The 14,895-nt window shown below is 39.5% G+C and overlaps 1 protein-coding gene across 1 annotated transcript in view; it reads right to left on the bottom strand.

Annotated features, from left to right (window-relative positions):
* Positions 1-11,414: 11,414 nt before the first annotated feature.
* tmem41ab (transmembrane protein 41ab) overlaps positions 11,415-14,895 on the bottom strand; it is a 40,221-nt gene continuing 36,740 nt past the window's right edge. The window contains exon 5 of the mRNA XM_060898946.1: positions 11,415-12,228. Coding sequence (XP_060754929.1) covers positions 11,990-12,228 — 239 coding nt within the window. The 3' untranslated portion in view covers positions 11,415-11,989. The remainder of the gene's footprint in view (positions 12,229-14,895) is intronic.

Here is a 14,895-nt window from a genome sequence, read left to right as displayed (position 1 = left end):
CACATGAAACCCAGCAATATGATTTAATTGTCGATGGTGCAGGAGAAGTTTATGTTATGGAACTGGTTATGTAAAGAGTCTCCAGTTTCAGCACTTTGTAAGTTTTCCACCACTGGAAGGAAATTCTTCAAGATGGAGGATTTGGTACTTGGCATTTTCTTGGTAATTGGGATGTAGTCAAGACCACTGTTGTCAAGTCCAAGACCAGGACTACAGTAGCTGAGATTGGGTCAAGACCAAGAGTTATAGTGCTGATCAAGGCCAAAACAAGATCCAGTCCGAAAGAAAGATTGAGACCGAAAACCATCAAATACTTTTCGAGAACAAGTTTTAACTTCAATTCATGCATTGAAAAAACAAAACAAAAAACGAACAAACAAAAAAACCCCACAGAGTTCCCGAGTGGCGTAACAGAAAAGTGTTTGTCACATCATCCAGAAATCACTAGTTTGAATTACGATGATGTAACAGAGGCTGCACGGTGGTGCAGTGGTTAGCACTGTTGCCTCAGCATAAGAAGGTTCTGGGTTCAAAGAACAAGTTTGAGCTTCAATTAATTGGATTCATTCATGCACTGAAAAAAAAAACCCAGAGATCCACAACAGAAAAGTGTTTAATTCAAACTAGTGATGACTGGACAAACACTTTTCTGTTGTGCCACTCAGGAACTCTGTGGGGTTTTTTTCAATGCATGAATGAATCCAATTAATTGAAGTTAAAACTTGTTCTTTGAACCCAGAACCTTCTTGCTCTGAGGCAACAGTGCTAACCACTGCACCACTGTACCGCCTCTCACAACCAACAAGAGGCCTTTCTGTGTGGAGTTTGCATGTTCTCCCCATGTCTGTGTGGGTTTCCTCCAGGTGCTCCAGTTTCCCCAACAATCCAAAGACTGTTAGGCTAACTGGCTACTCTATATTGTCCATTGATCAAGCTTGGAGAGGGATGGGCTCTGCCAAGTTTAAGTGCCCTAGACACACCAATGATGGACTGTTAAAATGTCATCAGTGGTGCCCTTACAGCACCTAGCGGGAATGATGCCACAGATTTCCGGAGCCCAAGAGAACAAAATTGCCTCATGGCCTATGCTCTCAGGGAGGTAGGAGTGGCATACTTTCTCACCCCTGTCAATGACAGCAACGCTAGCCAATCATGGGCATACGGAAGTGGGTGGATAGCACTTTCATCCAACCATGTATGCAACGTTATGCTCGAAAAGGTGCAGTTGGCTGGCGTCACATGCCTCGGAGGAAACACATGATGGCCTTCGCCCTCCTTGGTTGGTAGCTGTCAGGTGATAGGGGAGACCTGTTTCTAAATCTAAATTAGGGCATGAGAAAACATTATTTTGACTCTCATTCAAGACCACTACAATATTTAGTGAGACCAATGACCAAAAAACTGAGACAAGTCCAAATACTAGAAAAGCACTCGGAGAGCACAGACCTCCGCCAAGAATCCTTTAAAAAAAATCCGGGATCCAGAAGGTGATCCGGATCAACGCCAAAATTTGATGGATTGTTACTTGTGCCCAGTCACACCTCTGGAAAAAATTTCAGAGCAATCCGTTCATTACTTTTTCCGTAATGTTGCTAACAGACAAACCAACCAACCAACAAACAAACCAACGCTACAGAAAACATAACCTCCTTGGTGGAGGTAAAAAAATGCCAAGAAATCCAAGACAAGTCCAAATCTATACAGAAAACACCTTGAGACTGGAACCGAGTCCGATAGCCCGACTCAGTAATCAAAAAGCTGTGGATTTTTGCCTTGTTAACTGCAAAAGACAGAAAAAAAGAGAAAAAAGTGATGAGGGAATGAGTGTTTATAGTTGCTATAATGTAAGAGATAACAAGAATTAACTTGTTTCACAGGTGTTCTACAGGATTAAACTATAAATTGTTTAAAAAGGGGTTTGATATTGTGTTCACTAATACTTTTTTTAAATGTATATTTTTTACCAAATTACTGAAGAGGAATACAAGTTTTGGGATGCTATAGGAAAATATTCAACATCGGGCTGCATTACACCACCCCTATTGGTGATAATTTTCCTATAACAGTGTGTATCATTGTGTTTTATTCCTTTCATAGCTACAATTTTTGTAGGAAGTGAGGTTTATGGACGACCAAAACACAGGACTGAGTAGCACACTGGAACTTTCACTCCCTGATTCAGGAATTGAAAACAGTTTGTTTAATGAACTGATAGTCAAATTTTATCCTTGAAGGATTTATGTCACAAAAATCACATAAGAGAAATTTGTTTTAAAATGTTTATTGTTTTCTAAAGTGGTTTTGTGTCTCATCAGAACAAAACACATTTGTAGCATTAATGCTGTCACTTAATGATTTTATATATAGACACACACACACACAGTGGTGCTTGAAAGTTTGTGAACCCTTTAGAATTTTCTATATTTCTGCATAAATATGACCTAAAACATCATCAGGTTTTCACACAAGTCCTAAAAGTAGATAAAGAGAACCCAGTTAAACAAATGAGACAAAAATATTATACTTGGACATTTATTTATTGAGGAAAATGATCCAATATTACATATCTGTGAGTGGCAAAAGTAGGTGAACCTCTAGGATTAGCAATTAATTTGAAGGTGAAATTAGAGTCAGGTGTTTTCAATCAATGGGATGACACTCAGGTGTGAGTGGGCACCCTGTTTTATTTAAAGAACAGGGATCTATCAAAGTCTGATCTTCACAACACACGTTTGTGGAAGTGTATCATGGCACGAACAAAGGAAATTTCTGAGGACCTCAGAAAAAGCGTTGTTGATGCTCATCAGGCTGGAAAAGGTTACAAAACCATCTCTAAAGAGTTTGGACTCCACCAATCCACAGTCAGACAGATTGTGTACAAATGGAGGAAATTCAAGACCATTGTTACCCTCCCCAGGAGTGGTCAACCAACAAAGATCACTCCAAGAGCAAGGCGTGTAATAGTGGGCATAACTTCTAAGCAACTGAAGGCCTCTCTCACATTGGCTAATGTTAATGTTCATGAGTACACCATCAGGAGAACACTGAACAACAATGGTATGCATGGCAGGGTTGCAAGGAGAAAGCCACTGCTCTCCAAAAAGAACATTGCTGCTTGTCTGCAGTTTGCTAAAGATCACGTGGACAAGCCAGAAGGCTATTGGAAAAGTGTTTTGTGGACGGATGAGACCAAAATAGAACTTCTTGGTTTAAATGAGAAGTGTTATGTTTGGAGAAAGGAAAACACTGCATTCCAGCATAAGAACCTTATCCCATCTGTGAAACATGGTGGTGGTACTATCATGGTTTGGGCCTGTTTTGCTGCATCTGGGCCAGGACAGCTTGTCATCATTGATGGAACAATGAATTCTGAATTATACCAGCCAATTCTAAAGGAAAATGTCAGGACATCTGTCCATAAACTGAATCTCAAGAGAAGGCGGGTCATGCAGCAAGACAATGACCCTAAGCACACAAGTCGTTCTACCAAAGAATGGTGAAAGAAGAATAAAGTTAATGTTTTGGAATGGCCAAGTCAAAGTCCTGACCTTAATCCAATCGAAATGTTGTGGAAGGACCTGAAGCGAGCAGTTCATGTGAGGAAACCCACCAACATCCCAGAGCTGAAGCTGTTCTGTACGGAGGAATGGGCTAAAATTCCTCCAAGCCGGTGTGCAGGACTGATCAACAGTTACCGGAAACGTTTAGTTGCAGTTATTGCTGCACAAGGGGGTCACACCAGATACTGAAAGCAAAGGTTCACATACTTTTGCCACTCACTGATATGAAATATTGGATCATTTTCCTCAATTAAAAAAAAATGACCAAGTATAATATTTTTGTCTCATTTCTTTAACTGGGTTCTCTTTATCTACTTTTAGGACTTGTGTGAAAATCTGATGATGTTTTAGGTCATATTTATGCAGAAATATAGAAAATTCTAAAGGGTTCACAAACTTTCAAGCACCATTGTGTGTGTACACACACACACACACACACACACACACACACACACACACACATCCATACATACATTCCTGTAATTATTTTCTCTTGTAGCATTATTTTTGCTCACACTGTTTCCACATTTATGTTCAAATATCAAATGAGACATTGATGTTAAGATTCTTTAATGTGGACATATTATGAAAGTCACTTTTTCAGTGCTTGTGCACATACATATAGGTATCTGGAGTGTCTACCAACCCACACACACTGAAATAAGATGCCCAGTCAGGCTCTTTTGTGCTGCATATTTCAGAAAACGCATGCTTCAACAAGCCGTTCAGATTTGACTCCCCGTTCTATGTCACAAGTGAGCTCATTAGAATAATACCGCCCCCTCATCTGAGTATCTTTACTTGTGGCTTGAGAACTGTCTTTGTGGATAAATATTCATGAGGAAAGTGCTACCTGATTGGTCGACAGAAGAAAGGGGTTGGGTGAGCAGCGGCTCATTGTCATTTAAAGGAGCAGGCGCTCAAATCAGCTATTTTGAACAGGGCTGTTTAGACAGAGTGAGAAGGGAGCTGTAGTGCTTTATGCTTGTGCTATTTTGACCTAGGCGTGTCATGGATATTTCAATAAGACCTCAGGGAACTGTGTCAACTTGTGGAAAAGGGGTGTAATATGCCATCTTTAAGACAAAGTGAGTCAGGTGAACAAGAAAAAAAACTATACATGAAGATGAACAAAAGCATAATGCAAAGGTAAAACTGTAAAAAAAATTTAAATAAATAAAGTACAGTATAACGTGCTAAATAATTATAAATACATAAACTTTCATGCATATATCAAATTGAGGTGCTGATTTCTCAAAAAAAAAAACACAACCCAGCAGCATTCAAGGAGAAAAAAGAACATTAAAAAGGCAAGTATAAATATTTCTGTTAATTGTACTGTTCTAGGTCCTGGAATTATTTATATTATGTACTGTATATTTTATATTCTGAAATTTTATATTTTGTTGAAACTGAGAAATTTTATTGTCTTTTGAAAAATATGTGCTCATTTTGAATTTGATGTCAGCAATATGTTTCAAAAAAGTTGGGACAGGGGCATGTTTAAAAGTAGAGGTGTTGCATCACCTCTACTTTTACCAACACTCTGTAAATGTTTGGGAACTGAGGAGAACAATTGCTGTAGTTCTGAAAGAGAAATGTTGCCCCATTCTTGCCTGATATACAATTTCAGTTGCTCAATAGTTCAGGGTCTGCTTTGTCGTATTTTGCGCTTCATAATGCACCAAATGTTTTCAATGGGAGACAGGTCCGGACTACAGGCAGGCCAGTTTAGCACCCGGACTCTTTTACGACAGAGCCATGCAGTTTTAATATGTACAGAAAGTGGTTTGACATTGTCTTGCTGAAAGAAGGAAGGACTTCCCTGAAAACGATTTTGTCTGGATGGCAGCATATTGCTATATATCATTCAGCATTAATGATGCCTTCCCAGATGTACAAGCTACCCATGTCATGTGCACTAATGCACCCTCATACCATCACAGATGCTGCTTTTGAACTGTGCACTGATAACAAGTCAGATGGTCCCCTCTCCTCTTTAGCCTGGAGGATGTGACATCCATGATTTCTAAAAAGAATTTCTACTTTTGATTCATAAAAGAGCTCGGGCCCAGAGAAGGTGGCGGTGTTTCTGGATATTGAGCAGTGAACCCCTCTCCATGTTTACTTTTGAGAGACTCCGCCTCTCTGGGATACTCTTTTTATACCCAATCATGTTACTCACCTGTTTCCAATTAACCAAATGAGGTTTTTTTTTTAGCATTATACAATTTTTTCAGTCTTTTGTTGCCCCTGTCCCAACTTTTCTGAAATGTGTTGCTGACCTCAAATTCAAAATGAGCATATATCTTTCAAAAAACAATAAAATTTCTCAGTTTCAACATTTGATATGTTGTCTTTGTACTCTTTTCAGTGAAATATAGGGTTTCTATGATTTGCAAATCTTCACATTCTGTTTTTATTTACAGTTTGCACAGCGTCCCAACTTTTTTGAAATTGGGGTTATAAGTATAGAGATCTTGCATGTGACGTCACAGCCGATCCAGATTGTAACAGACGCCATCTTGTCGGTCAAACGCCATATTTCCGCCTTCTACTTCTGCTTCTACTTCTACCTTTTCTTCTGGAAAACCCTACTATATACAATTCTACTACAACGGCTGCGGCTACAAGCTCTCCCTACCTGTGCACGGTTTTTATGTTTTTTGTGTGTATTTTTGCGTGTTGTTCGTCTGTACCAGACTTCAATATCCACTACAACCGTATGGACTTACTGGACATTGGTTTCCAGCAGAAAATGATGGTTTGTAGCAATTTCCATCGCATGCACAACATTCCGGACGAGATAGCGAGACCAGCGGGGTCTCCGTGGATTGTTATCGGGTCTGGCAGGCGAAGGAGGCGGCGTCGGGAGCGGAAGCAAAAGCAAGGCTGCAGGCAGAACCAGCCTGTTGACTAAGCTTAGAAAACAGCCACTCAAATCTCCACTGCCAAGCCTCTACCTCTCCAACGTCAGATCCATGGTAAACAAGACGGACGATTTGGAATTACAGCTGGAATTACCTTATTCTATTCTATTCTATTCTATTCTATAATCGGCTGGTCAGTGCTATACTAGATACTACTGATATATCTAGTATCAGTACTAGTAATACTTAAGTGACTTACCCGTCCAATGAGGATTGTTATTTTCTTGTTTACAAGATGCCACATCTGAGGGTGGCTGACAAATCCTGAATTTCTGTAAAGATAACTGTCCAGAGATTTATAAGCACGCAGTGCTTCACCACTGAACAGTGAGGGAAAGTTAATGAGGTAATTATACACGTCTGGGTATTCCACCTCTGGCAGTTCCATATCCACTGACACGGTCATGAAAACTACGTCCGGTAATCGATAAGGGTCACTAATCTGTAGGTCGTTTATTTTAGACATATATCTAATTATCTGTTCATTAGAAAAATGAGCCGTGTAGTCCGTCGGTTGAAATTGATCCATTTTGTATACGAGTGCAGCAGTATTCAGCTGTGTTTTTTACCGACAAGATGGTGGCTGTTTACATTCCGGTCACGTGACTGCAAGATCTCTATACAAAGGTTTTCATGGGTTAAGACATGTTTATAAAATATTAACTCATTTCACTGATACTCAAAGAACAATCAGTAGCTCATTAACAACCCTGGGATTTAAATTCACAACCTTCCGGTCACCTCTACAGCCACGTATCAGCATATGTAATGCTCATGCTATTGAACTGATCTTACTCACTAATTAATGAACTCTTTCTCCTTTATAAATTTCTTTACAATTTTTTTAATAAATACAACAAAACACTAAAGTGTGATCATGAGTCAGAACACATTTTAAGACTTAATCAAACTGAATTCTTTTTTAAATACATTCTCCAGTATTATATAAGCAGCCATAAATAAATCATACTTCAAAGCAACAATAAATACTGTACTATCAAATGTGTAAACTTTCTACAGCACCTTAGACACAATTTACAGACACATTTTTCCCCCAACTCTGGCTTTTAGAAGGATTAAAGGGATAGTTTGGCAGAAATGTGCATTATTTTCCTTTTCCTCCCAAATGTAGTCATTCAACTAAGACATGTTTGTTGTTTTCTCACATCAGACACCAAAATGTCTGACCAACTGCATTTGGGGGAAAATTGGACACTGTCTAAGAGCCATTTTTATTCCCTTACCAGCACAGCGAGAACAAGTGTACATCAAACAGGCATTAGATACACACCCTATATAAACAAGAACACACACACAAAAAAAAACCCTCTTAAAAGAGCTACATTATCAGATTCTGAGACAATGAATATCGCTACGAAGTGTGTGTGTGTGTGTGTGTGTGTGTGTGTGTGTGTGTGTGTGTGTGTGTGTGTTTAAGACATTATTAAGCTCCTGTTTGGCACAGAAGGTATTTTAAATGTACTAATTGTCCTATATTGTACGTCCTGCTGGACCACAGCACTGCAGAGTATAGTGATTTTCCTGCTCTGCCCCGAAACAGATCGTGACCAGAGGTAATTGAACGTCAGCTCAGTTTTATATACAAGGCACTGATGTATTGTTACCGTTGTGTGTTGTATAAGTTTCTGTATCTGTTCAGTTCCTGTCTTTGATGCTCTCCATCACGACTGAAAGACTAGGCAGTAAATGCATGGTCTATTACAGTTGTGGTCAGAAGTTTACATACAGTGACATGAATGTCATCTTGGATATGAACGTCATGGCAATATTTGGGCTTTCAGTAATCTCTTTGAACTGTTCTTTTTCTGTGGCAGAATGTACAGCATACATCTTTAATTAAAAAAAAAAGCTAGAATTTGGTGCAAAGGTTTTCATTTTCTTTGGGTTTTCTGATATCAACACAGGGTCAAAATTGTATATACAGGGTCAAAAATATACATACAGCACACCTAATATTTGGGTGAAATGTCTCTTCGCAAGATTCACCTTGACCAAACATTTTTGTTTACCATGAACAAGCTTCTGGCAGAATTCTGGTTGGATATTTCATGACTCTTCATAGTAGAATTGGTAGAGTTCAATTAAAAATTTTTTTCTTGGCATGGACTCGACTTATAAGCACGGTCCATATATTTTCAATAGGGTTGAAGTCAGGACTTGTTTTAAGTTTAATATTAGCCTGCTTTATCCTCCACAACCAGCTCTGATGTGTGTTTGGGTTAATTCTCCTTTTGTAAGTCCCAAGTCGTGTTCAAGTTCCTGATGGTTTATGAAGAAGAATTCTGAGGTCGTCCTCCTTCTTCATTATTCCATCCACTTTGTGCCATAAACCAGTTCCACTGGCAGCAAAACAGCCCCAGAGCATGATGATCCTACCACCACCACCAGCTGGTACAGTGTCCCTCTGTACATGGTGGTCATTGCGGCCAAACAACTCAATCTTTGTCTCATCTGACCATACAGCTATCCTCCAGAAGGATTTTTCTTTGTCCATGTGATCAGCTTCAAACTTTAGTTAAGCTTGAAGGTGTCAGTTTTGGAGCAGGAGGTTATTTCCTGGATAGCAGCCTCTTAGTCCATGGTGATCTGAACTGTAGACAGCGATCCATCAGCTTCCAGTTCATGGCAGGGCTGTGGCATGGTGGTTCCCAGGTTCTTCCTGACCATCCAAACCAATTTCCTTTCAGCTGAGGGTGACAGTTTGAGTTTTCTTGAAGCAAAGTGGCTTGGCAAAGTGACTACACCTCACAATAACTTGGATACAATTGTTTGAACTGATCTTGGAATTTGCAGTTGTTTAGAAATGGCTCCAAGAGACATTCCGGAGTTGCGTATATCTGCGATCCTCTTTCTCAGATCTGCACTGAGCTCCTTGGACTTTCCCATTTTACTGTGTGTTGGTCAATCCAATGAGTGCTGTAAACAAACCCTTTTTATGAAAGCACAGAGAAGCTACCAGCTGTAGTCAATCATGATCACTAACAGGAAGTTATCAGCCTTGGTAAGATAATTTTGACCCTGTGTTGATATCAGAAAACCCAAAGAAAATTAAAACCTTTGCACCAAATTCTAGTGGGTTTTTTTATTATTAAAGATGAATGCTGTACATGCTGCCACAGAAAAAGAACAGTTCAAAGAAATTACTGAAAGCCCAAATATTGTCATGACATTCATGTCACTGTATGTAAACTTCTGACCACAGCTGAAAGTATATACTGTATATGAACTATGGATATCATTAATATATTGTAAGTTGCTACTTTTCTGGTGTGGGAGCGTAACTTTTTCAACAGCCTTTGCTTAACGCCTGGATCAGACTACAGTACAACCCCAGTTCCATAAATTTGGGACACTGTGTAAAACGTAAATAAAAAAAACAGAATATGATGATTTGCAAATCACGGAAACCCCATATTTCATTGAAAATAGGACAAAGACAACATATCAAAGGTTGAAACTGAGAAATTTTATTGTTTTTTGAAAAATATATGCTCATTTTGAATTTGATGTCAGTAACACATTTCAGAAAAGTTGAGACAGGGGCAACAAAAGACTGAAAAAGTTGTGTAATGCTAAAAAAACAAAAGCAAAAAAAAAAAACCTAATTTGTTTAATTGGCAAAAGGTCAGTAACATTATTGGGTATAAAAAGAGCATCCCAGAGAGTCTCTCAGAAGTAAAGATGGGGAGGGGTTCACCGCTCTGTGAAAGACTGTGTGGGCAAACAGCACAACAATTTAAGAATAACATTCCTCAATGTAAAATTGCAAAGAATTTGGGGATCACATAATCTATGGTACATAATTATCATTAAAAGATTCAGAGAATCTGGAGAAATCTCTGTATGCAAGAGACAAGGCTGAAAACTGACATTGGATGCCTGTGATCTTCAGACCCTCAAGAGACACTGCATTAAAAGCAGACACGTGTCTGTAGTGGAAATCACTGTATGGGCTCAGGAACGCTTCAGAAAACCATCGTCTGTGGAAACATTTCATTACTGCATCCACAAATGCAAGTTAAAACCAGATATAAATAACATCCAGAAACACCACCACCTTCTCTGGGCCCAAGCTCTTTTACGACAGACTGAGGTGAAGTGGAAAATTGTCCCGAGGTCTGACGAATCAAAAGTAGAAATTCTTTTTGGAAATCATGGACACCATGTCCTCCAGGCTAAAGAGCAGAGGGACCATCCGGCTTGTTATTGGTGCACAGTTCAAAAGCCTGCATCTGTGATGGTATGAGGGTGCATTAGTGCACATGACATGGGTAGCTTGTACATCTGGGAAGGCATCATTAATGCTGAATGATATATACATGTTTCAGAGAAATATGCTGCCATCCAGACAAAATCTTTTTCAGGGAAGGCCTTCCTTCTTTCAGCAAGACAATGCCAAACTATTTTCTACACATATTAAAACTGCATGGCTCTGTAGTAAAAGAGTCCGGGTGCTAAACTGGCCTGCCTGCAGTCCAGACCTGTCTCATTTAAAACATTTGGCACATTATGAACCACAAAATACAACAAAGTAGACCCTGAACTGTTGAGCAACTGAAATTGTATATCAGGCAGGAATGGGGCAACATTTCTCTTTCAAAACTACAGGAATTGGTCTCCTCAGTTCCCAAATGTTTACAAAGTGTTGGTAAAAGTAGAGGTGATGCAACACAGTGGTAAACATGCCCCTGCCCCAGCTTTTCTGAAACATGTTGCTGACATCAAATTCAAAATGAGCATATATTTTTCAAAAACCAATAAAATTTCTCAGTTTCAACATTTGATATGTTGTCTTTGTACTATTTTCAATGAAATATAGGGTTTCCATGATTTGCAAATTGTCATATTCTGTTTTTTATTTATGTTTTACGCAGTGTCCCAAATTTATGGAATTGGAGTTGTACATGTATTCAGCCCAATTTTGACAAAATGGTGTACAAATTTCCAGCTTCGGGTCTGAATATGAACATCAGGAATGACAAATAGCCCTTGTAATGTGACGTAATCGAAGAACAGTGATATGGTGTCTGGGACACCCTACAACACCCCGACGAAAAGTCTAGCATGCCAGAATTTTTGCATTTTCTCACCTAATTTGGCAACTTCTACAACATGTTCCTTGATAGCCATGATTGACAATTTCTTGACCCTCCTCCAGAATGACATGCAAGGACGTGAACGATGATTGTTCGGAGTAAAACTTGTAGTGTTACCAATCTCCTCACCAAGACATGGCAAGAATTTATGGCACCATGATTGCCTAATCTGAAATGGTGACCATTGTGAAAGACAAAAATATCAGTAGTCTGATCCCGACATAAGAGAATGAACATTCGAAATGGTAATCTGGTCCAAAGTGGCTATTGCTAAACGTTTACATAAAACGAACCGCTGTGACAAGTCTGAACCAAAGCAGTTCTTCTGGTAATCACCTCCTGTTCAGTGCTGTGCTCCTGCAGATCTCTGATCTACTGCAGGTCATCTGGTTTTGAGATGGTTGAGCTCTTTAAGCTGTTTCCTCTGGCCATTGGGCTGCATGCCATCCAGTTTGAGGTGTGATTGACTGTAACGGCGGATGATGGCTCCAGGAAGCAGGGCTACACATGCTATTAGCAGCAACTGCAGCAAAGTTCCCCAGGAGAAGATGTCGTCCAGTGACGTGATCTCCGACAAAATGGCGCCCGTCCTTACGCAGATGAAGTTGTAGGGGATCAGACCTGGAGAAAGATTCATCAGTATGTTATAAGCAGAATGCAATTTGTCTAACTGCTGGTATTTAGGGAATGATTTCCACCCAAAAAACTGAAATAGCATTACAAGCACTACAGTGGGCTCCAAAAGTCTGAGACCACTACTGAAAATTCTTCTATAATATTTTGCATTATATTCTAATTTAATAAAAAAAATTTCAGTACTAATTATGTTATCAGCAACAACTTCAGTACAATCTTAGATGTGTTTACATCATTTTCAGAATTTTTTAGTATTTAGTATGTCCCCCTTTTGCTTTAATAACTTGAGCTGGCATGGACTTCTCAAGTTTGCGTAAAATGCGAAGATCCATGTTAGATCAAATCCATCCAGTGTCATCTAAACACAAGCTTCAGTGGAAGGGATAAGACTCAAGGAAAGTCTGACCTTTTGTACAAAGGTCAATATTAAATGTGCTGACTGCAAAGTCATCTGAAATTTTCAATTTTTTTTTTATTGTGCATGGCATTTTCCTATGTCTCGCAAGAACAATATCATGCGGACGAGATGTGATCATTTTGATGTCCTGAGGGTCGCTTTTCTCCATTTTGGAACTGTTTTCCTCCCTCTTGCGGTAAACAGTATGGCCCTATGGAAACAGCCAACCGTGAGGAGTTTTAACTAATTAGCATAACTATGGAACTGTGTCACACCAAGATAGCAACGCGCGGAAAACATCATGACTCTGCATTGACCTCGAAGAGTTTTGAGTCGCAGGGATGTAATTTGTGGTTGACATTCACGAATAGAGCCGTGAAACAAAAGACAAATATATCTTTTCTCTGTTACTGCTTTTGTGTTATAGTTTCTTTCTCTGTAAGATTAAAACATTAGGTGTATAACTCCATACTCGCTACCATGGACTCAAGCCCATGCATTCTAAGGCTAAGATAGCTAAGCACTAGCTAGAATGATTTAGTTATCTGACCAGAAAAATGGCACGTCATCTAACCTTGCTCTAGCTTCCAGTTGCACTCACTAGCCAGGCTTTCCTTTTCTTTTCCACTGGCTTTTAGCTGGTAGGAGAACGGAGTCCACCATGTTTGCCCACGCCGACTTGTTTTGGTTAAAAGTAGGTCAAGCACGCCCCACGGTGGTCACATGATATTATTGCTCACTTGCTTGGGTGATCTCCGGAATCGTAAAATGCGGGACGGATTTTATCTCGGCAAAATATTTGCACATAGGATACATGGTGTGTGCAGCAGAGAAACATCTCGAAACTCCAACAGCAATAGACATAGAACATTTTGCCCAGAATCCAACTTTGCAGTCTTAACCTTTAACAAGTTCAAGATTACAAATCTGTTCAATTTATAGTAAATAGTGAATAATGGAAAAATGCCTTGGAAATATCTTGTTCTGACATGCTTTTCAGGTCACCATGGTTGGAAAGAGTGGTTATTCGAGTTAGATTCTCTGTTGACTCAAACCAGTTTGGCTGTTCTCCAACCCCTCATCAACAAGGTGTTTCCACCCTGGGAACTGTCACTCTCTGGAGGTATTTATTTATTTATTTGCTGCACCATGCTGTGTAAACTCTAGAGACTGTTGTGTGTGAAAATCCCAGGAGATCAGCAGTTTCTGAAATACTCAAATCAGTCCATCTGGCACCAACAAGGTTTGTTCCACATTCCGATGTTTGATGTGAACATTAACTGAAGCTCTTGACCTCTATCTGCTGTATCTGCTGTAACACAAATGACTGATTGCATAACTGCAAGAATGCATGAAAGAAAGTGTACAAGTGTTCCTATCATCATTATTTGTATTATTTCTTTTAGCATTTTCTTTTCACATTGTGAATATGATGTATCTTATGATTTGATTATATGGATCATCAGCATAAGAAGTAAAAAATTTATATAAAATGGCAATGTGTCTGATTTTTTTTTTTCATTATTGCTTAGGGTCACTGGCTACAAACTTAAACTTAACATGGTTAGGCTATACTGTACCAGTATTGTGATGCTAATAGCCAGTATTATTCTATCCACATTCACTGGATATAAAATATCGTGCTTTGATTGGCTACTCTACTACTAGGATATCAGCTCATATACCTTGAGTCGAGAAAAACAAAATAGCGGCTTTGTTATCGAGTATTTTAAAGAAACATAAATAGGCAAAAGAATATCGGGTTTTTTTTCCTCTCCCAATATTGCCTGTTCGACACTCCAGCCCAGTCGGTGGCGGTAATGCACCTTTAAAGGAACAGTCCACCGTATTTCCATAATGAAATATGCTCTTATCTGAATTGAGACGAGCTGCTCCGTACCGATCCGAGCTTTGCGCGACCTCCCAGTCAGTCAGACGCAGTCAGACGCGCTGTCACTCCTGTTAGCAATGTAGCTAGGCTCAGTATGGCCAACGGTATTTTTTGGGGCTGTAGTTAGATGCGACCAAACTCTTCCGCGTTTTTCCTGTTTACATAGGTTTATATGAGCAGTGATATGAAACAAGTTCAGTTACACAAATTGAAACGTAGCGATTTTCTATGCTATGGAAAGTCCGCACTATAATGACAGGCGTACTAACACCTTCTGCGCGCTTCGGCAGTGCATTGATACGGAGCTCAGATATCAATGCGCTGCCGAAGCGCGCAGAAGGTGTTAGTACGCCTGTCATTATAG

Source organism: Neoarius graeffei, chromosome 18 (genome assembly GCF_027579695.1).
Source record: "Neoarius graeffei isolate fNeoGra1 chromosome 18, fNeoGra1.pri, whole genome shotgun sequence".
NCBI lineage: Eukaryota > Metazoa > Chordata > Actinopteri > Siluriformes > Ariidae > Neoarius > Neoarius graeffei.
This window is presented reverse-complemented; position numbering and strand designations above follow the sequence as displayed.